A 23,062-nucleotide genomic window follows, 5' to 3' on the forward strand; every position below is an offset into this window, starting at 1 on the left:
AGTTGGCATGTTTAAGGTATTAATCGTTTAATTAATCGAGTGGTTAATTATGACTTATTATAGAAGCTAATAATGTTTGATTAAGTCGCTCTTTTGATGGTGTTTGCAACTTAGTTTTTCTAACTTTTTTTTCATATTTTGCCACTAATGTGAATGATGTGTTATTTGATATTTTTAGAAGATAGTATATTTGAACACTAACACTATGCGTATTTACATAAATTTGAACGAACAAATTTCACTTTTCCTGAAATTATTCTACTAATTAATTGTACTAATTAATTTTTGTTCTTTTTGCAGGTAAGAATGGATATTTTCAAAATTATGTTACCGAATACCTAGTATATGAACGTGCAATGGAAACACAAATTAGATAAAGGTAAGTTTCAAATTAATAATTTAGGCGTTTAACATTAAATATATCAGTTTTATGACTTTTCTAATTAAATCAACCAGTTTTGTCTCGATAAATCAGCAACATTATTAGAAATAACGTAGAATCGTGTATAATTCATTGGAGTTAGTTGTCAAATTTTACAAAATAATTTTATTTAAATTCTGCTTCTGCCTGTCGCAATATAATAAAGTATCACACAGATATATTTTACGAAATGTACTTATATTTATCTCGTAAGAACAAAATTTCGAAATTCTCTTTTGAAAATGAAATTAACAAAATGAAAATTATCAACGGAAATTTTTCACAGTTTTCTCTTGTATTGTGCAACGTTAATTACACGTCAAACACTCGACAGGTATAAATAACACTGTTCGCGCGTATTAGCTAGTTAATTAAAGAAATAAATTTCAATATATTTTATCGTTATCTAGTCAAACATTAAAATGCAAATTGAGAATGGTTGCGAAAAGAAGAGTTATAGATACGCGTACCTCAACGACGGATATTTTTACTGCGAAATAAATCAGAGTTATTGTTTTCTGGAGAGCTCGCATACTCAAGCGGATACACACCTCTTCACGAATTGCTCCGTTAATGAGTTCCTGTACTGCGCGAAAACATTTTTTGCTGATAATTAAATCACGAATACCACTAGAGTGATATACGATGAGCACAGTTCGTACTTGCTGTTCCGGGGTAAAACTTAACATTTATGGAAAATTCTACGATAGCTTTTTTTATTGTTGCAACTTTCATTTTGTTACGAATAATACCGTGTCTAATTATAACATCAACGGTGCTACTTGAACGGTTAATTTTCACTTCGATCGTTGCATCTATGAGAATTAAGATTACGGAATTGGTTACCTGTACTCAGGTAACAGTAACAGTAGGTAACAATAACAACGAGGAAATTAAAAGGATCCGTTGGCTAAGCTAAGAGAATAAAATTCCAACTTGCCAGTCAGAAGTTGTTGGTTCGATTACTCCCGCTTTAGACGTTCAAATTATTCCTCGGGTTCTACAAATGGGGGCTTGTCTGGGATGGAAGCATCTACGAGCACGCGAAGGCGGTGACGACGACGACGGCGAAGCGAGGTTCTGTTGTGAAGAAACATGTGAAAGGGTTGGTTTCACGTCTCTCGGAATAGTCGAGGGAAACGGGAACAGTTTCGGCTGAGCGACGTTGAGTGGGATAGTGTACCCGAAAATGTTGAGAGAGAGAGAGAGAAGCAATGACAGAGAGAGAGAAGGAAAGACAGACAGAGAAGGAGAGAGAGAGAGACAAAGAGAGAATGAAAAGAGAGAGACAGAGAAAATGAAAGAGAGAGATTTGAAATGCGCTTAGGACAAACATAACGACCTCAAACGAGAAAATTTATTCCTTATTTTTCACGTGTCCTGCATCACCCTGTGTGTGTCAGGTGTTCAATTTTCCACGACGGCGTTTGGTACATAATTTAATGTTCGAGCGTTCGACAATCGACATTGTTATGGGCCGTTTGTGCCACCGGCATGAGTAATTTTCCCGTAGGTATGACTAGGAAATTTTTTTAGGAAATTCAAACATGGACGAATGTCGAAAAGTGACCTTCACTTCAGTTTATGCGGTGACGCTTTATTTTTATTCCCTATTTGATTCCGGTTGCTGATTTTCGAGACCTGGCCGGCTCCGCTAGGATGCAAAGGATGCACTCTCCAGAATTAAAGTGCCCCGGAGCTACAGCTGCAGCAGAATGCAACGATGTGGAAGGGACGACTTGGTACCCCTCTATGGTGGACGGAGCACATCCTGTACAGTTCAGACTCTCTTTCTATTTGTTAAATTTCTCTTCTTTATCTGCATGCTCGCGTCATTTTCTAGAACGATCGATGGTACCATTGATTTATTATATTTACTCTCGTTCGCTTTCCTTTTCTTCTCATTGAAAAACAGCTCACATTATGCGGTGAAATTATGCTCAGAGTGAACCGTTCCATTAATCTCTCCGTATACTCTCTATCCGTTGATCTCTTGATACACTTGACGACACTCGTTTCAATCGGTTTAACAGTTTGAACATGAAAAATTAGAGAATTAGAATTTATACAAAAGATTGGAATAGTAATTATAATTATCAGGTAATTAGTTATGTTATTATGTTATCATACTGTCAGAAATCTGATAATTCGTACTTGCCTTCCTATTTCCGGAACAAGCACCAGCATGCTGTGTGAAGTTATTCACGTTGCTCGCAACAGTATGTAAAAGTGTGGAACAATTTACGATGTTACGTATGCAGAAATACGGGAAACAAGTTATAGTAACGTAAGCTCCTAAATGTATCAGTTGTAAGGTGCAATTGGCATACCGAACAACAGTGATCCCTCTTAAACGTCTCCGGAAGTCCGCTGATTGTGATAGATCTATGCATAATGTCCATAAAGTTCTACCAGTATATACAGGGTGTCCCGTAACTCCTCGAACACCCGGAAATGGGGGGTTGCTGGGGTGACTCTGAACAACTTTTTCCTTTACCAAAATGTTGTTTGAAGCTTCATTTTTGAATGACGTGACATGGTGTGACATGGCGTGATAAATCGAAATTAAAATTATAATTGAATTTTAATAAATGTGAATAAAGTGAAAATTTACAAAAAAAAAAATAGCGGTGCAAAGTCAAATTTTTTTGACAGCGATGGATAACCGAGAAGTCTCGCGTACGCATTTGTTCGATCGCCAGCGGATGAGTCTCTATTCGCCCGTCCCTGAGCGCGGGCTCTACGCGCGCTCTGATTGGCCAGTGTTTTTCGTTAATAATTCAAAAATGAAGCTTCAAACAACATTTTGGTAAAGGAAAAAGTTGTTCAGTGTCACCCCAGCAACCCCCCATTTCCGGGTGTTCGAGGAGTTACGGTACACCCTGTATAGTACAAAGTTTATGGTTTCCCTTTAGCCCCATGAGACCTGCGCATCGTCCGCATTGCCTCTATCCCCAGACAACTGTAAATCACTATCAGGTTTCTGATTCATTGGACATTTCGTGTTATGCGGATTTTCCTGAAATATCGTAAACCGTCTTTTGTGATGAAATTCAAGTAACGTGTATCTTATTCAACGACAAAACGCCGTTCCTTCGACTTTTCTTATCCTTCGTGAATTATTTTCGTCGGATTGAAAAATTTTTGACATAAACTTAGGACACAAATGCTAGTCAGTTTTACAACTGACAAAGCTTTCGTCAGTCGCTGTAACGAAGGAGAGCCATTTTAGGGCACAGTTTTCTAAGTATAGTCTGTGGAAGAAATACAGCGAGGTCGTAAATTGAAGCACCAATTGATGCAGTAATACTCAGAGTCGAATACGATATTTTTCGTTTTTCGATCAGGTCTGAATCAAAGCTAAAGCATATTTCATATAACCCTGACTAAAGTTTCGGGATCTTATCTTGTCAGGGTTCTGTCGATTCTTTTGTCGATATACGTAAACTTTGACGTGTAAACACCTGACCAATTTTACGATTTCGCTATATTTCTTTCATCGACTGTACCTTCCTACATTAGTTTAGTCTGGGCCAAATATATTGGCCGGTCACGTGATTTTCTCCTTGGCGACTTTTCGATTGCAGTCTTGTTGTTCGGAAGTTAACAGTCGTCCTATAGAATCTCTCCATTTCGTTCTTAAATCCAACCAAAAATTTCAATTTCTATAATTTTCTTCTTGTCTTTATAAAAATGGTACTAGTGGACTGACGAGGTCCTCTCGATGAAAATGAGTTCAAACACGACATAAATCGGACTGAATTTAATAGCAATCAGTATGAAATCACCCTTAAAAAATTTATCACACGTCTCCTTCTCGCTGCTCGAGATATTTCAATCGATTGCTGAAAAAGTGACCTGATTTATATCCTGTGTAGATTCATTTTCATCCGGAGAATCTTATGAATTCAGTATACGTGTCCGAGAAGTTCAAAATTTTCGAGCGGTTTTCAATATTGTATTTCTCAATGTTTTTCGTGGAAGTGCGAAATTTTCATTCGTCGTATAATTTTGTTGCAAGGGAGATTTAACAAAGGAAATGGAAGACGAAATTATGGATGCGTAAGAGATTACGAAATTGCAAAAGTGCAGACATGGAACCTGTGGTGGGTGAGTAATGAGGTGCTCGATGTATTTCAGAGAGCATCGGGGCGGATTTAACAGATCTAAAAGTTACGAGAAAATCATCACGCTTCATAAGGTTCAGACTCGGTTCGTTATCTCTCTCGTTGTTGGAAAGCAAGATCCGGTTATCCCTTAATTCGAAGCTCCACTCCAGAAACTTTAATCTTGCGATTAAAGTCCCGTCCCTTTGATTTCTTCTACTACCGAACCTTAATGTGCTCCTTTGCGTATATTAGCGTATATTTTAATCCATCCTATTTCGCCCCGAATATGAACATGAAAATTTGTCTTTAAACTAAGGCAATCAGTAATGTTCGCTGATTTATTAAACCAAAGACGTGCAACTTAAAATACGTTATAAGCAGAAATATTAACTGAAAATCCCAAAGTTACATAGTCCAAAAATAAATATACAGGATTTGCGTCTAAATTTTCTTAATGTGCTAGAATATCAAGCTTACGGCCGTTCAAAGTGATTTTAATTTCACACGTTTTTGGTTCAATGAGAATTTCATCTACAGGGTGTCCCAATTTTTTCCGATCAAACTTTGTCAGTATGTTATAGGGGCACAAATAATAAGAAAATGTTATATAAACATAGATCGTTTGAAGCTTCGTTGAAAGGTTTTAACAAAACTACGAAGGCACTGGCAGAAGTTACATTCTGCAAAGTTACACAGCTTGCAGAAATAACCTAGATGTACATATTACTGATTTATTCCTATTTCGTATCAAAACCGCAAATCCGTCACCATTACCTTCTTACTATTGTTATAACTTTTAAATAAAGCTTCAAACGACCTATGTTCATATAACATTTTTTCCTTAGCTATGCCCATAGAACACACTGACAAAGTTTGATGAAAACCAAATTGGGACACCCTGTATATACAACAGCAAGCCATATATCAGACGTAGAAGAGAGCTGCTTTTGCTTCTACAGTAGGTACTATACGAAATGATTTCAAACTGAGATATCTTCTTGCTCTTTAGGAGTGTTGGCATTTACTCGTTTAAAATAGCGAATTTCCTTCTTAATTCTTTACACACCGTGACAGAATAAATACCACAGATCTCGATGAAATATCGTATTCAAAAATATGTCGCTGCAAACTTAACACGATTGTTAATCACGATACCAACACGAACCGGTTCAAAATAACTCGAACACTTTGCTATTTTGTTCGAGACACACTTTGATAAAAATGGAAACTATCATCTTGGAGATTGCCGATCACGAAAGGTTACGGGTGTATAAAAGGGCGTACTGTTCCCAGGCAAAGCGTAGGCTTTGTTACCATAGCTACTGTTCGTCCGTTAAGAGGTTCTACGTTCCACGCCCATGCACGTTTCTTATTCTAATGTAAGCGAAGATTGTACGGGAGCGACTTGCAATACACGCGATGCATTAATCCCGTCTGATATGAATTTTCCACCATATACCTGTTATTTTCGATTCAGGGGTTGCAAACAGTTACGATATCGATTTCGGTTCTTGAAACAGTTACGAACAGACTTTATTCCGAGGAGAAGACTGTTACAAGCCACCGAAATTTCTCGTTGTATCTGTTTCGATTACGATTCTCCTCTATCTCGCGTTGAACGAAAAACCAACTTATCGATTCGTTCTCTGATAAACGCGACCGGGCTGCTGTTGTACCAAAAACAAATTAGTCATGCTTGTTTTCACTCCGAGTTCAAATTCTTGGAGAAGGTTTACCCGCGATTAATCATCCTGTAAGTAAGGGGCACAGGCAACCCTCCCACCACCAAACAACAATAATGTAAAAGACTTCCCGAAATAACGGTGCCAGGGTTCTTTTTCTATCCTGGCGATCAAATGTCGCGTGCTTCTGTACGCCACGAACAATAGTTGTATTGTATCGAAATATATTACCATTAATAAGTACAAATCGATCCTAACGTTTCTAACCCGGAGTCCATTATCGGTTTCAGGAGCCATTACTTTTTTCGGTTCTATATCGGTTTCAAAACGGTTCTCGTATCGATTTTTCAGGAATTGAAATCAATTTGGGATATTAGATTACGGATTATTTCGTAACTTTTATAGAAGCGTTGCAGGAGAAAAGTAAAATATGTTTTATTTTTTGAAACAGTTAAAAATAAGGGGAAAGCAAATTTTTCTTATATGTCGATTTCCGTGTGTTACTACCACTTGTAATGATCTTTGAAGGCTTAAGGAAAAATGGGAACGCACTCTTCGGCACGAATGACTTTTAAACAGTCTCGCCGATCCATCACATATACCTTATCAATTAAATCATACGAAGTCGATGACCTGTGAAAAGGCAGAGCGTCGATACAAACAGATCAGCTATCTTTTTACTTTTACACTATACTGTTTAAGAGTTTAATGATAGAATGCAGAAATCTCCGTAACAGCGGCTATCACACAGCGATTAAAAAAATATAGCACCCATGATCCTGAAATCTCTGAATGTGGATCTCTGAGATCCTGAAAATTAGAAACAACGGAAATATTCTGTATAGTATAACACAGATAGTACAGAAGAAATTTTTCGAATAAAAGTTGACAAAGATTACCTTTATATCTCCTAAGCGATTTCATCTAAAAAGCACAGTCCATTTGTTCCTTCTCTACCGAACAACTTTTACCAGAAAAATTTATCTCCTACTCTCGTGCTTCCGGAGACATCCACCCGGTATATCGCAGACATTTCACGTACTATTCGCGTCGCAAGCGCGAGTTAAAAATTCACCGAACGGATATAAGCGTTGATCGGTCTAAAGTGTTAAACAGTCAATCTCCAAGTGGAAATTCAATTTGAACTGTACCGGCTGAAAGTCCCATAACAACTGCAGCTGACAATGCACGCGAGATCTGTACCCACAGCAATACCAAGACGAATAATCTGAAATTGAAATTACGGAAGTTAAGAGCTTTGTTCCAGGCGCTTGAACGTAAACGGTAGGCAGAGAGAGCAAACGTGGGATCAGTTGACTTGTTTCAGATTCCTTCGGGATCTCTCCATCTCTATACCCCCTTTTTTCCCCCTCCTTTCATCCAGTTTTCTCTTTCTCTGCACCTTGGTTCTTCTCTTCTTTTCCCTTTCTCTACTTTGCCGCACTTTTTCTTTTCTCTGGCGGTAAACGGTGAGGAAACGAGGCGAGAAAAGACCATGACAACCAATGCCAATTGTTCATCCTGAAGTGCGCCGCTACTTGAAAGCACACCGGAAATCTTCCTACGTTGACTAGTATTAAAAAGAACCTCCACGCTGTGTAATACAATAGATAGTATCTATGTTGCCTACGAAAGAAACACGTTATTTCTTATATGTAACATTGTGTCGAATAATTTAGATTTACCGACGCAATTTTCATTAACATTTTTTCTGCGATTGTACAGTGTAGGCGATCAAATTATTTTTGTGTAGAAATAAAATTACAATATCGAGGTTTTCACACTAGATCATTTTTAATCAACGATTGTTCACTAAAGAGACACGAAACAGTTGAACTTAGCTTATGTTGTAAAAAAATAAATACAGTCAGTATTTGGTAGAGCTACCTTTTGCTGCAATTACAGCCTTGATTCTTCTTTCGATACATTTTAAGTAATTTACTATAAGTAGTAAAAGCACTGCAAGAAAAATTTAAATGCCCAAGATCTGTAAACAAACAGAACTGTTGTACCACGTGGTTCTCAAGTGGCGATTTTCAATACCGACAGATAATATTGCCTAAAAGTGTTGCCAAGTGTATGTTTGCAATTTGTAAACATCAACGCTTCATGAAAACGAAACAATAAGAAATCAGTATAACTAGGTTTCCATCTGAAAATTTATCGTTACAACGTAAGACCGTCAATTTCTCACAGGTGGCTCTAACCATTTGATGACCCACTGTACTATTAATCCTTTCTAGTGTGGATAGTAAATTGAGATGAATTTTTGACTTGAGTATTCAAGTGGGACGCGTGTAAGCGTCTCGCTGGTCGCGAAAGGGTTAAACAATAGATACTGTATAGGTAAATGTACGTATTTTCGAAGGGAAGTGTACAGTGTCGCATTGTCGTTTTAATGGCTCCTTCTGCGCCTATAGATACAAAGGAGGAATTGAAAAGTCGCGTTAAGGAAACTCCTATAATCGTTAACAGAAATGCTACTGTATATTGCGCATTCAGCAAAGCAAAGATTACTTCCAGCAAACTCGTTTAAAGGCTTAATGTCAAGGCAGTAAAGAAGATCAAGGCACGTGTTCATATTAAAAGAGTACCTCTCGAAATGTGGCTGAATTTGAAGTTGAAACATTTGTAATAACGGAATACGAGTAAATTGTTTACAAAACTTTTTTCATTGAATATAAGCAGCATTCATGATTTAGAATTAATTCGTTAATGAAAGCACATGTTTTTGCGCATCGAAAATTTGAATATTCACTTTATCAATTAATTACAGTTAATTACAATTAAAACAAGAATCTTATTTTATCGAGTTCTTTTCTTGAGCATTTTACTCAGATGAAATAATTTATCCGTGAATGTTTTTTATTAATAACGACAGAAATAATGGAAGAAAGGATGGAATTAGAGAAAGATTTGCTAGCATCAGTTTTTAATCTAAAAAAATTGTACGAGTGCCGAATAGAATTTCTTTTTTCTGTTTCTGCTGGATTCGTTGTTTCGTTTCGTCTTTTATTTCAGTTACGCCATTTATTCAAGCATAGAAATTCGCCTCGTATCTAGTCAAAAATTCCATGCATCCGAGAGTGTTCTCTACGATGGGTACAAACATAAAGGCGACGTTCTGAACTTTTCTTAAGAGTTATGATAATACCATTTGACGTTGTACGAAGTATCGGTATTCTTGTTTCCTTCAATATGCTGTTGCAGCAATTCGTTTAAAAACTTTCGCTACGTTGTAACTTTATATCCAATAAATGTTTAATAAAAGTCGGTACCAATTTAAATATTCATTAAAGAACAAAATAATTGAAAATATTAAATTGAATTAGGATAAATTAAAATTAAATTAAATTAAATGCAATATAAATATTGAATTGTTGAATATTTCTTTAAGGATCTCTTGTTCCTTTTCCTAATGACGACGTATTTGTCGAGCAAAAGTAATAGGAATAAAAAAAATACTCAGAATCGTTGCAAATTGCAAATAAATGTACTCGGTGGATAAGAAAATGGCACTAAATCGATTAATAATTGCGTTGTCGTAATGAATACTGTCAACAACACATTAAGGAAAAATCTTGAAATAACATCGGTAGAAGAGGAAATTGCAGACTACACAAATGAATATTCAAATAGACTGCTAAACCACCGGAATAACTTACAAAGGATGTTCAGCAAGCGGAAAATTACAAAAAAAATTTGAAACTTTGCAGAAATGTAGTTCAAGTGACGCTAATAACGAAACCACTTTTTGTTTCAGCTATGAAACGGTCGTCGGGGTGAAAACATCCACTTAAAGAAATTCTAACGAAACTCATGTTAAATTCGATGTTGTGTCGTTTTTGATGTCCTGTATTATGCTGTTCGAGAATTTTCAAAAAACATTTCTTTTTCTTTCAAAATTTACCCCCACCTCTCTTCTTTCAAAGATTCTTTATCACTATAATGTAAGACACCAAAAACCGTACAACTTTGAATTGAACTTTTTCCCCATATTTTGCACGGTTTCGTAAATATTCACGATAACACGAAAACTCACCATCTGTTTCAACCCTTTCACTGCGACGAATTTTAACACGTAACGTGTATGACGGACTGTCAATTTTTCATCACGGGTATAAAATTTGTTGCGTTGGCTGTATCATTTTAAAATTCGATTTATTAAATTAAGATGAACGTGTGTAAAGGATCGAAGCGTACCACAAGGTTGCAGCATATAGCGCAAACAAATTTTCAAAACGCTTATAGGAACGCAACGGTTAAGTTTTCACTTTCTTTTTAATTTCTTGTCTTTAACTCGAGGACCGCTTTATTACCGAAACAAAAAATGAATCGTTATTAGCGTCACTTGAGGCTACATTTCTGCAAAGTTTCAAATGTTTTGTAATTTTCCGGTTGCCGAACTTCCCTTGTTAGCTAAACGATTACTCGAAGAATCTCGAGATGTACGTAGGCTAAAACGCTTAAAACTCTCAAACAATAGAAAAGGATTTTAACGCCCTTTGTGGCATTTGTACGTTAAGTAAAGAAGATAGGAGCCAATAGGCGAAATATCTGTAATTCGCTGCGTTAATGTTATTGCAGTTAAATCATTCGTCTATTGTTAATTTTGGTAACAGACAGTAAATGAACGAGGATAACGGAAAGAAAAAGTAATAAATACTGGTGCTTTATAAATCTCAATTGTTGAAGGAGATATGTGAATTCTCGCTGCTCTGACTTTTACCAGTTATTGGATTTCCAACTTTGACTTGTATCCGAAGTGTTGTCAGTGTAACGTCAGTGAAATGGAATGCTTCTAAAATCTCCCGTGAAATATCGCGTTTTCGTCCTTCCGTGCAGGTACGTTCACAGGTCTCAAATTGCATTGCTCTCCATGAATCCTACCGCTTTGATGCACGATTCAGCTGCCACGTTCGTACGCTGAAAAGGGAAACCTCGCGAGAAAGAAGGTAAAACGGCATTGATATTTTTATGAGATATCCGAGTGTTTTTCTTTTTTCCGTCTTGGTATCTTCTCAACTTCTGACTTGCCAAGTGAAATCTTGAAATGTTAAAGTAATCTTGTTCTACCGTCTCATTGTGAATATCCTATCGCGCGAAAAACGTTCCTTTTATCCGAATTTCTTCTCTCCCCGATATTTTTTCGATGCGAATGAAAAATACATCGGATCTGTGTAAATTGTGTAACAAAACTGTAAATCTCGTTTTATGCTTAGAAGCCGACGAAGTTCGTTCTAATCAAACAAGTTAGTATGCGATGCGTTTAAAACGAGAAATGTTTATTTCGTTCGAGTATTTCAAAAAAGCGTGAAATAAGCTTCTTACGTTGCGTTCTTGATTACAATTTGACACTTTTCGAAAAATTAGAATTTTCCTGCATTTTTTGGACTAATGAGAACTTAAGAAATGATTAAAGATACATTAAAGAATATTCTACTTTTGCTCTAAGTTTTGGTTTACGATACCTTATTTTCTGATACTTATCCGAGAACATTGGCAAAAGAAAATTGGTAGAAAACAGTGTCGTTCGCACTCGCGTAAGGCTGGACACCACATGTGTATAGTCGGTGGAAGAAATGTAGCAAGAATCAAAGCTAAAGCATATTTTATATGATCCTAAATGAGATTTCGGGCTTTTATCTTCTCAGGTTTTTGTTGATTCGCTTCTCTATATACTAGAACATGCAAACTTCGACGCTTGACCGATTTTACAATTTCGCTATATTTCCTCCATCGACTATACCTTTCCAAGCTACTCGAGACCAGAAACAAAATCCGTAAAAGTGAAAAGGCAAAAGAATGGAAACTGAAAATCTACGGAAGTCGGGAAAGAGAAAGTTTATGAGAAAGAACACGAAAAGGTTTTGGAAAGTGTGCTGTATCGATGTATCCAGTGATTGCGCTTGCGTTTAAAAATTCCTATCACGTTTCGTGTTGTACAAGAATTTCCCCAATTCTCAAACCGTGTTGTTAGAATGCCATGTTACATGGGGGTCGCCTATAATTAGATTTAGCATAAGAGCTAGCACGCTTCGCCACCGCTGATCCTCGTCATCCTGTCTAATAATTGGCGGACTTCCAGGAGCATCGACGTGGATTTCTGGATTTATTGAAGCACATCGGACTACTGCTGCTGCTTCTAGAATTCAATTACAACGTGAGGGGAGTAACTTTGAAGGCTATTAGTTTACCACTAGAAAATTGGCAAGCTACAAATTTAACGTTTGCTCCAAAAAATCTACTGTTTTTCTTTTTTTACGTTCAACAATATAACCACGATCTGTTACGAACCAACCACATGATCGTTCTGAAACACAGTAACGGTCGATTGACAAGCGAGTGCGAATTCTATTATAGAAGCACGCGGCTGAGCCGTCGCTTACAGTTCAAGTGGACACCTACCAAGGATTTTCGGCAACGGTTGGTAGAAAATTTAAGGGGTGATTCTAGAAGCCGATATAAGACGAAAATGAAGAACAAAAAAATTACGTTTGAGGCTTCGTTTATTAGTTATTAACACTTAAAAATATCCCTGCAGCCGAGCAAACCTTCTTACACCAAAGAATATAGGTCACGTGAAGACACGGGGGCACAGTGATCCTCAAATCTAACGTCATTTTCGACACCGTTTAAATTATCTCTGAAATATTTAAAAATAAAGGAGATATTTAAGGCGTTAAAGATACAGGAGATATTTAGGTGTTCGATCTTAGCTGAGACATCCTTTATATAGACTTTTGCAAATAGTAAGAAATACGACGATTTATCGACTGTAAATGTAGCTAAAATAAATGAAATATTAGCGTAGCAGCATAAACCTCGGTTTTTCATTCTTCACTCGTCCACCCACCGAATCCTGGCTGAGCTCGGCACCCCGACAATAATAAAACGGATGGATTCACGCGGTGAAGTCACGTCACAAAATTATTGACTGAGGGCAAATATGTTTCATTGCGGTTTGATATTGATTTTATTTCAGTTATATATGGCGAAGACCCTTTGTTTTCATTTCTTAACTTCAAAGTTAATCCAAATAATCTCTCGTCATTGCTAACTGTATTAATTATTTACGTTAACAAATAAACATTATTTATTGTTGAAAAATCAACGATTCCTGGAGAAGTAGTATTTTTCATCAAATTTACTTGTTCACGAAAATTAAGAGACACATATTGAATTATAAGACAAATTCAGCATTCTAAATATATTCCGTAAGGTGTACCTATTTTTGCGTACGAGGATTTTAATGCGGAATAGTCTAATTAGTTCTTACTAAAAAGAAAAATTGCAACCGCATAATATTACGAAATACGTGTGACGGAATAAGATGGAAATTATTCATCCCACTTACTTCCATCGTATAAAGTTGTTACAGGAAACCTCCATTCGAGTCGTCTGAACTGTCTGAATGCTATATTAAAAATCAGGAGGTTGATGCTGATTAACTGAAAAAGCTTTATCCAGCAACACGAGGATCTTACGTTGAAGAGGTAGAATCTTCAAAACTGTGGAAGTTCTAGTTGAATTATTTAGTTTGTGCAATATTTAACATATTTTCCGAATATGCCTCTGTCATATCATCTATTCCAAAAGTCGAGTAATTTTCTTCAGATAAAAATAATCTTTGCAGGCGAAATTGTGCACTCGTGAAAATAACCAAAGCCAAGACTTTTCTCCGTAGAGCATATTAAGCCAGGCGCGTGCCAAAAATTGATAGCCTTGGCCTTTGAGACGGCGAATCTGGGTGACAATCGAGGCTTTCTGATGGTCAATCCCCATCAGGAGATATAATACGTTTATATCCTGCGTCCTTGAATTTCTCATGCCGCCAGGTGTGCGACGCTTTATCGGAAATTTGATTTAATATGAACAAGGTCGGGAATCCGATTTATTGAAACGTCGTTCATGGGTTTACGATATACATTGTCATCAGCACTCCAAATATTCGAATAGCCGCGATCGTTGCTGGTTTCGCAACCACCCTTGAAGCTGCATCATTGAATTAGGCTACCCAGTGAGCGGCGCTAATGCGAACATTACGAGCACGGAATTCTCGTTGGTTTATAATTGAATCTACGCCACCGGGCGGAGGAAAACTGAATATTCGTATACAGGGTGAAATGCAACGAGTATATCATCTTGCACATAATTACGAATTTCATGCTACGCGTACGGTATATTTTCCATTCGTTCCAAAAAGAAAAACAACCAATCGTTGAATCCTTCATATTTGAATAAACATTTTTTCAGAGTTTTTTTTTTTTTAAGTTAAGCATCGAACATCACCGAACGAGGCTCGAGCTCTTATCTCACTTGAACTGCTGTACAGACGTGTAACGGATGCAAAATACTTTCCGAACACTCTTCCTGCATGACATTACGAACTCCACTTCTGTTTTATTCGTAACGTAAACACATCTATCATGTCACTCGACTTTCCATTTGGAATTCCTATTTCGAAAATTAATTAGTGTATTAAACTGATACACGTACTTGTGAATCAGGAAAATAGCAATTTTTTGTTGCCGCCCAGTCATTGTATCAGAAGTACTCTTTTAGTTTTAATGGTTTTATATTTGCTTTAGAATAATGACTTTAGGTCTAGTTTATTATTGGCCATTTCATCCACAATCTTTTTAAATTTAACTTTACTGTATATTTTCTTTTTCGTGTTACAGGTTGGATGACGAAAAATTGGATCTGATTAATGTAAGTAATTTATTAGTAACATTGATAAATTGTGAATTTTAATCAAAGAATATTCAAATACAATCACTATTAATTTATTTACAAAGTGTTTATTTTATGCGATTGCATGAATGTTACATTTTAATATATAAGGTGTTCGACAAGTGTTAGTAGAAATCTTAAGGAGTGATTCTGGAAGCTGATACAAGACAAAAATGAAGAGTACAAAAATTGTATTTAAGGGTTCGTTTTTTAGTTATTGACGTTTAAAATTATCCCCGTAGCCGAGCAAACCTCCTTACACTGAAGAATATAGGTCAGGTGATGACACGGGGGTACAGTGATCCTCAAACATCTTACCTAGTACAAGTCGTAGAAAAAAAGATAGCTCTGAAATAGTAAGCTTTTTCTGAAAAGGATTTTATTCTATATTTTCAATTTATTTCTTCGTATAGAATCAGTTACGGTACACTCTGTATAAAGAAAATTCTATTACAGTGAGTACAGAAAATTTAGTCACAATTCATTTCATGCATTCAATTTAATTTCTTCATTGGTTACTTATCTGTTTTATGGAAACTTAGCGAAAAAAGGGAAAATGTTTTTTGTACAGTAATAGATGAATATGTTCTAGAAGTCACAAACTTTTGTGGAAAATGCAATTTTTAATGTCTAAGTTAAGAAAATTTGTTAACTAGGTAAAAGAAACTTCGTCGACGAACTTTATACTGCATTCTAGCATAGACTGTATCACGTACACTTCATCGTTCAATTATGTCACCAGTCTAAAGGAAGAAAAGCTGTATCTACCATATTTCTGCGATACCTCACAATTAACAATTTTTGGTATATCATTTTACAACGAAGAAAAATTACCAATTAGATTTATTAAAATTTTTCACGAAAATTACTAATTATTTAGTAGAATTTAGATACGATGTTTGTCGAGGTTCGTCTAAAACAAATGCAATAAGCGTCATCCACAGCACACACACATACATACGTACGCGATAACGTGTCGAAACGAGATAATTTCATTTGTTACCAATATCAGTTTAAAACGAACGAACCTGTAATATAAAATAAAAGCAGTTTGCCACTCAATATCTTGGCATTTCTCGTATGGCCTGATGTGAGAGAGGGATTGAACAAATCCCTTTCAGAATAGTGAATATAGGAAGAGCATAGGGAGAAATCTCTTATATCAGCGGAAAACAAGGAAAGCATACTTGTAGGATGCTCTTAAGGCTGCAGAAGTAACGCAATATTGTGATAAAGGAGAATACCTCCTTTTTCGTATATAGGTATAGACAGAGAGGAGGAACGCGTCGTTTGTCGAGGTGCTCTGACAATGAGACGCAAGCTGCACCTTGATACAGGGAGGAAGACAGAGAGGGAAAAGGGAGCAACGAAACAATACTAATGAAAATAAAAGGTCGGCGAGAAATTCAGTTTACCTCGCTGCTTTTCCATTGTCAAGGAATTAATTTCTTTAACCTTATAATGCAACTCCTTTATCAATAGTGTTTCTACTATGATAACGTACAGGGTGTTAAAAAAAAGAGGAACAACGACACGGTTAGCATCATACTTCGAAGCAGCTACAGAAAAAAGAATTATAGTTATTAATTGTATAATTAATATAATTACAAATTGCATTGTTGCTTTTCACCACTAATTTTCACCTCCTGACCTTTCATTTACCGAACCATGCATAGAAAATCGTCAAGAATCAGGAATATTTTACCTGATTCTTTAACTGCTTGTAACTAAGAAAAGAAATCTCAAGCATAATTTCATTTCTTCCCTTATTTTCGTCTTATTTTTGATTGTAGAATCACCTCTTATCGCTAGAACAACCGGAGTTGAATGTGGTGAATTATTTCCCTTTTGGTATATTCAGAAAAGACTATAAAGAACTTGGAAATTAGAATCATTAATGGAAAATAAGTTGGCATACGTAATTATTTCTTTATTTCAACAAAAGTGACTATATACTTGAACAAAAGCAGCTCAATAATTTCTGTAATTTAAAGTAAGAAATCTGAGACCCGTCATTTCGACGGGTTTGGTATTTCTATTGTTAAAATTTCTTCCATATTTTACCGAACATTTTATACAGCATAATATAATAGGAAAACTCACGAAAGCTTACAATTCATTTCATAATTTATTACATAGTAACGCGTTCATTAGCGTACTTAGCAAAAATATGATACAAAAATTTAATTATTGTATTAGTTGGTTTCGCGAAACGAATATTTCTTATATTTTGAATTTCTTGTAAAAACAATATTCGCAAAATTTTCACGCTTCGTTATGTCATCTGTAAATTCTTCCTTAGCGTTAAATGGAAGTGAGAAAAGCGTAGCATAGTTCGGAAAAGTTGTTAACGAGGAGTGCCGTCGACAATATAGTCGGAAAAAAAAATAACGAAGGACAATGAAATTAAGCATTGCCGGGTGTTCGAGGCCCCACTTGTTCGGTTCCGTTTTAATTATCAGGCGCTTGCCATTAGACCAATATTAATGATGCACGCTTGTTCAAGCGTAACGCTATTCTAGTCGTAACGCCGAGGCTAGCCAACGATCGTTTGTTTAATACAGCCAGACGTAATATAAACCGTTCCTTCTTCTCCGATTCTCGCCGTATTCTTCCGCGGTTTAAAGGGTTAGGGACAGGCTAGCCTGTCGATGATTGACATTTATCACTTTCTAACGAACAGTACATTTAGTGTTTGCAGTATTTTATTGTAAAAATAAAATCTAAGAATTGTACAATTAATAGCAGTGGCGCACTCAGGATTTAATCTTCGGGAGAGCTGATTTGAACGAATAAAAATATTTTTCCCTCCTTCCGTGATTGTTAATTCAGAAGTAGTATAGAAATAGAAGACACGACATGAATAAAAAAAGTAAATTTTAATTGGGACAAGATTTTTGGAAAAATATCTGGTAGTTTTTCTTTTCCTTTGAGGAATGCCACTGACCTCCAGCAGATAATTTTGAATAAAATCTTGTATGTAATTAAACTTTGTATAAACAAACATGCATGCATAAATTTAGTGATAAATGTATAGTTGTTACGCGACGCGAGGTCCTGAAATCGCCTGGCTTAGTGGTTAAAGCAGGATGGTAGATGGGAATGGTTCGGACGAACTTGGCGAGTTGTAATTGTTGATATATCTCGGGCGGTTGTGAATCTGCTTTGGTTTGTTACTAATATTTACTCGGGATTGGTTTGAAATCAGCGAATATACCTTAACAATGCTATATTCTAATATAAATAAAGTTATACAAGTTACAGTGATTATAAATAATTGAATTGGTCAAATTTCCACTTGGAGAGAATATTCTTTCTCGATTTTGGGCAGTATTGTCCAGTTCACAATTACGTAGAATATAGTTACAACCCTATTTCGTTTCGCGTTAAAATTCCGACTGGCAGAGTGACGTTCTCAATAAAGTCCCAAAGCGTTTCTTCTTCTTCTTTGTAGCTTCAGTGGAATGTCGCGCCTGCTGGCATTAACCAGCTTATCGATAAAGTGTTATCTGTAATTAACTATATCAAGTAAACATTAATATTGAGTAATTGCAACGGTAGAAAGAGAAAAAGTTGCACTCGTGGGACTGTTATACCCTGAAATACTTTCTTTCTTAGCCTTAGTCCGATCTGTATCCACAACTGGTCACCAGCTTTCACCATTACTCACACTGGACTCTTCACCTTCCAACTTTCCTACACAATCGTAACCCAAAGTTCATCTTCCTGAAACCCTTAAATAGCCCCATTTTTTCATCCTCGAGTCGCTCTCTGTATTGTCATCCGCACGTCACGTTTCGCCAGTTTTAATAAACTTCGTTTTCTCCGCAACGTCGATCCTTAATTGCTCCGATTTAACTGTGACCCCAATACCTGTCCTCAGTTTCGAGAAATTGAGGCAAAACCGGGCATCACAGGACGAGGTTTTGTTACGATTTAGATTTAACCCTTTGCGATCCAAATAGTCCAGTTAGTCCGCTCTCATTTGGTCACTCTCGGGCAGCACCATGTAGTTTCCCTTTATTTCAATATTTCGGCGTAATATTAGTTATAAAATACTAAGTTTCAGTGTAATATCAATGCATTAAAAAATGGTATATTATCGTTTATAATTTATAATTTATCATTATGTGATATTTGAAGGCAAAAATTCTTGTGTCGAGTCTGACTCGACATAGGACCGCAAAGGATTAAGCCTTGGAAGCGTGAAAAATCAGCTCCTTATATATATACACTGAAAATCTGTAATTTTTGGTGATGAGAAGGCTAGATTCCATGAGAATAAAACGCACTCGTTTCGTGCATTAACCCTTTCGCTATCCAGACGGTGCGCGATAGATTAAACACTCGGCGCCGCCATTTTTAAATACATTAGGAGTAAACTTTGCTTCTGATTTATTCCAGAATACCATTTTACCCGAAGCCGTGCACTTTTGGGAGCGAGCACTAATGGTCCGTGAAACGAAGAGCACCATTAGATTGAGCAGGTAATTTAGTCCGTTAATTTGTTGCAAAATTTGAATAATATCGGAACTGCAGCCCTAAAAGGAGGTGATTCTTTGTGCAAAGAAAAGTTGAATATGGAAGGTTTTTTACGTAAAGCTTCGTTTTCAGAAGAATTGAATCTAAAAAATTTCATTCTACAATACACTTGCGACTTACTTTTTATACGAGGAATCAACTTTTTTTTCAGGTGCATCACGATTTCGGATACACCCTGTATTTAGCTAATCCAATTGAACGGACAATTATGTTACACCTAAAATTGGTAGTTTTAATATTAAATATGGAAATTTTTGCACCAGTATTATAAGTATGTAAATATGTGTACATTTTTTGACTAATTATAGATTAGCGTTTCCCTTGCTAAGCATCCTCATAATAATTCATGCTTTGCCTGCACTAATTTTTGCAAATCAACGTGTGACCAATTGACCAATATAAAAATCTGCGTATTAATGTGTATTCACGATTTTTTATACTTAAAATATTCTAAATGTAATATTAAAGAAGAGGCAATTACGATTAATACTGGTTTTAATAAAATGCATTAGTTTTCTAAATAATGTAATTAGTTCAAGAATTTGAATATACTATTTTGCATACATGTTTGTACACAACTGTCGTTGCCACGTTTATTTGCACAATGGCCAAAATGCTAAGGTAGAACCATATGAATATGTATTATGCGTATTTGCGTTTGCGTAACAATTTATCTGACGTATTGCAATAGGCATAAACACACTATTTATGTAATTAGTATCTTGCGTACACGTTTCGTGTAATGCACAGGTAGTACAATAATTCAGATACTTGTTGATATTTCGTTAAACAGAAAAGTAATAAGTGAACGTTCAATATTTCAAGATAATCTTCGGCTTCTCGTTGAACTTCGTTCTCAGTTTGCCCATGGCTACCTTTAAATATCAGTATAACAACATTTCTGTATAAAAATATTACCGAAAAATTAAGCTTGGACCTTCCTTTCTTATAGTTATTTATCAAAAATCAAGTTCACGTCAATTCACTTCCTTATTACAAATTATTTTACAATAAGTGGCAAAAATTTGAAAGATTGATTTTTCATATCAAAATAAAAGAAAAATCAAGAATAACAAAATCGCAAATTTGGCATCCCTTTCTAGATATAAACACTTAAAGAATCGGTTTCGGGGTGTTCGAGGATCGACAAATCCGCCATGGAGTGGTTCTAGTGTACATTTTTATGTCAGGTATAGTAAGTACTCGGTAGAAGAGTATAATAGCGAAGTCGTAAAATTCGAGAGGCGTAAAAGAACATGAAGTCCGATCGTCTAATCATCAGTCGGGTGAGATAAGGAGCTTGAGCCACGTTCAGAGCCGTACGAAGTCAATTTGGCACCGACTCTTCTATTACGGTATATTTAAAAAAGTAATAAAAGTGGAGAAAGAGGTAGACCGGGTTCTATACTGATCCAATCGCAGCTACTGTTTGTCATTTAGAAGCGTCGGCTATCCAAGGATTCACGTCTTTCGTTCAACGCTTGCAACTTGAGATTTGAGGAGCTTCTATAAGACGCGTAACGGCCCTACTTTGCAGCTAGATCAATCGATGTTTTCGCGTAACGTCGTGATTTACGACCTCGCTATACCTCTTCCACCAAGTACACGTATTTCACGTGAATTTGATTTGTCCTTAGAATTCCGCTTTCGTAGATATACATACATATTTAAATGTGGAGCATCTAGTTTTTTCAAGTGCCCCCAAAAATAGAGAACGAAGGAGTTTAAAGCCAGAGTAAGTGCAGCGATAAAAGAAAATTAAGTTATTATTATTTATTTACTTTCAGCCTCATGGTTATGAAAAGGACTTGGTTTACGATATATTATTTCCTTATCCATTCACCCTCCATTTTGTCTTCTCACTTACACACTCGTTCTTCGGTTACCTATTTCCTAACTATTTATGTACATATAGTCTTCTTAATAATTTTATCTAACCTACTATCCTGTTGTCTAAAATTTTTAACCCTTTGCGGACGGAGGACTACATGCCGCGTCGAAGTACTGATTATTTTCTATAACAAATAATTAGGTCACTACTTCATTTTCTTTTTTAACTGAATTATATTAAAATTACATTTTTGGCAAATATACGTACACGAGTTCATGATCACTCGAGCTATTTTTATTGCTTAAAATTACGAGTTTACAGTGTTTTGTGAACGCATATACGAGTCTATCGTGCTGAAAGGGTTAAAAGAAAATTAAGTTTACATTTACTTGCGTATTTTCTCGGTTTCTAGAAATTTTAAGACACATACCCACTGTATAGCGAGTTGCAAATAAAAACATCTACGCGACAAATCAATTTTATACGATCCTCCTGGGATTTGCAGTGGCTTTTAACGTTCTGGCTGGGCTTCGATCGTATGCAAAAAATGAAAAAAGAGAATGAATTCGAGAGTGAAGCTGGTGAATAGGTGGATGAGTGGATGGGCTTCCGCGGTGCGGAAGAGAAGCCATTGCATTATTCAACAAGAGCACATTGAACACACGCTAGACTACTTAGAAGAAAGCATTCCTTATTTCTCCAAACTTTGCGCGATGTCCTGATAATGGAAGTTTATCTTAGCAACACGCATAAACACATGTAAGATTTCTAAGGGCAAACATTTCACCGACAATGAGTCGTAGAACAATTCTTTACGAGTTTGCCCTCCTTTTCAATCCTGCAGAGTATATTTCTGCGGTACTTTTGCAGGAAAAAAGTATTACCGAAAATAATTGAGATAAAAATTAATAATTATACGCAAAAGGATTCTCTCTCGCGGTGTTAAACTACACCGGTCTCTTGAAGTGTCTTAATTATCCGGTCGAATATGCAACGCGAAGCGTGCATACCTTATTGTTAGGCTCAAGAAACAGCCGGGTTTAGGTTACAGGTTACGTTTCTTGTAACGAAAGTTTAGCCGAGAACTTGCGAGTAAAGTTGTTTTGCCTGTTAGACGTTCTGACGAAAAGCGTATAATACGAGCTATATACCGCCACATTACCGTTGGCACATAAAGATGCAACATCAAATACAGTTGAAACAATGTTTCTTATTACACGATTATTTTTTTCTCTCGCTTTCGTTAATTGAATTGCAAGTAAATCGTATCTTTACATACAAAACTTTAATCTTATTCCAATTGTTTGTGATACAAATTATTTGAAATAAAATATATCCTTCGTGCATTTGACGTGAGATTAATAACGTCACATAACGAAGATGATTCGATGCAAAGTGACGTTTTTATCGTAACTTAATATCGACAAGACCACTAGGATCAATATGGAGATTTAATCCAGCAATGATAGAGCGCTAGAATAATTAAGGCTGTTCTTTTTCGTTGTGAGTATTCTTCGGACAGTATAAATCCTTCATTTGTAACGTTTGTGCACCAGAATTGAATATTTAGTATTTGTACGATGTTTGTGTCCAAATTTATCGCTCTGTCCAATGGTTCTTAGCAGACTAGCAACAGTATAGAGTACAGATCTCCTTCACCGGAGAGCCAAGAAAGAGGAAGAACCTATGAAAATATTATTATAGATCGTGCGGTAATTAGTATTGTTGATAGACGGTAGAT

General features: G+C 36.1%; 1 protein-coding gene across 1 annotated transcript in view; it reads left to right on the top strand.

Annotated features, from left to right (window-relative positions):
• Positions 1 to 23,062, top strand: part of LOC108576932 (leishmanolysin-like peptidase) — a 43,815-nt gene that overhangs the window by 11,101 nt on the left and 9,652 nt on the right. Inside the window, exons 2-3 of the mRNA XM_017940008.1 lie at positions 14,897 to 14,927; positions 19,353 to 19,435. Of these exons, the coding sequence (XP_017795497.1) occupies positions 19,398 to 19,435 (38 nt within the window). The 5' untranslated portion in view covers positions 14,897 to 14,927; positions 19,353 to 19,397. The remainder of the gene's footprint in view (positions 1 to 14,896; positions 14,928 to 19,352; positions 19,436 to 23,062) is intronic.

The sequence above is a fragment of the Habropoda laboriosa genome, unplaced genomic scaffold, assembly GCF_001263275.1.
Source record: "Habropoda laboriosa isolate 0110345459 unplaced genomic scaffold, ASM126327v1 scaffold541, whole genome shotgun sequence".
NCBI classification, from domain to species: Eukaryota; Metazoa; Arthropoda; class Insecta; order Hymenoptera; family Apidae; genus Habropoda; species Habropoda laboriosa.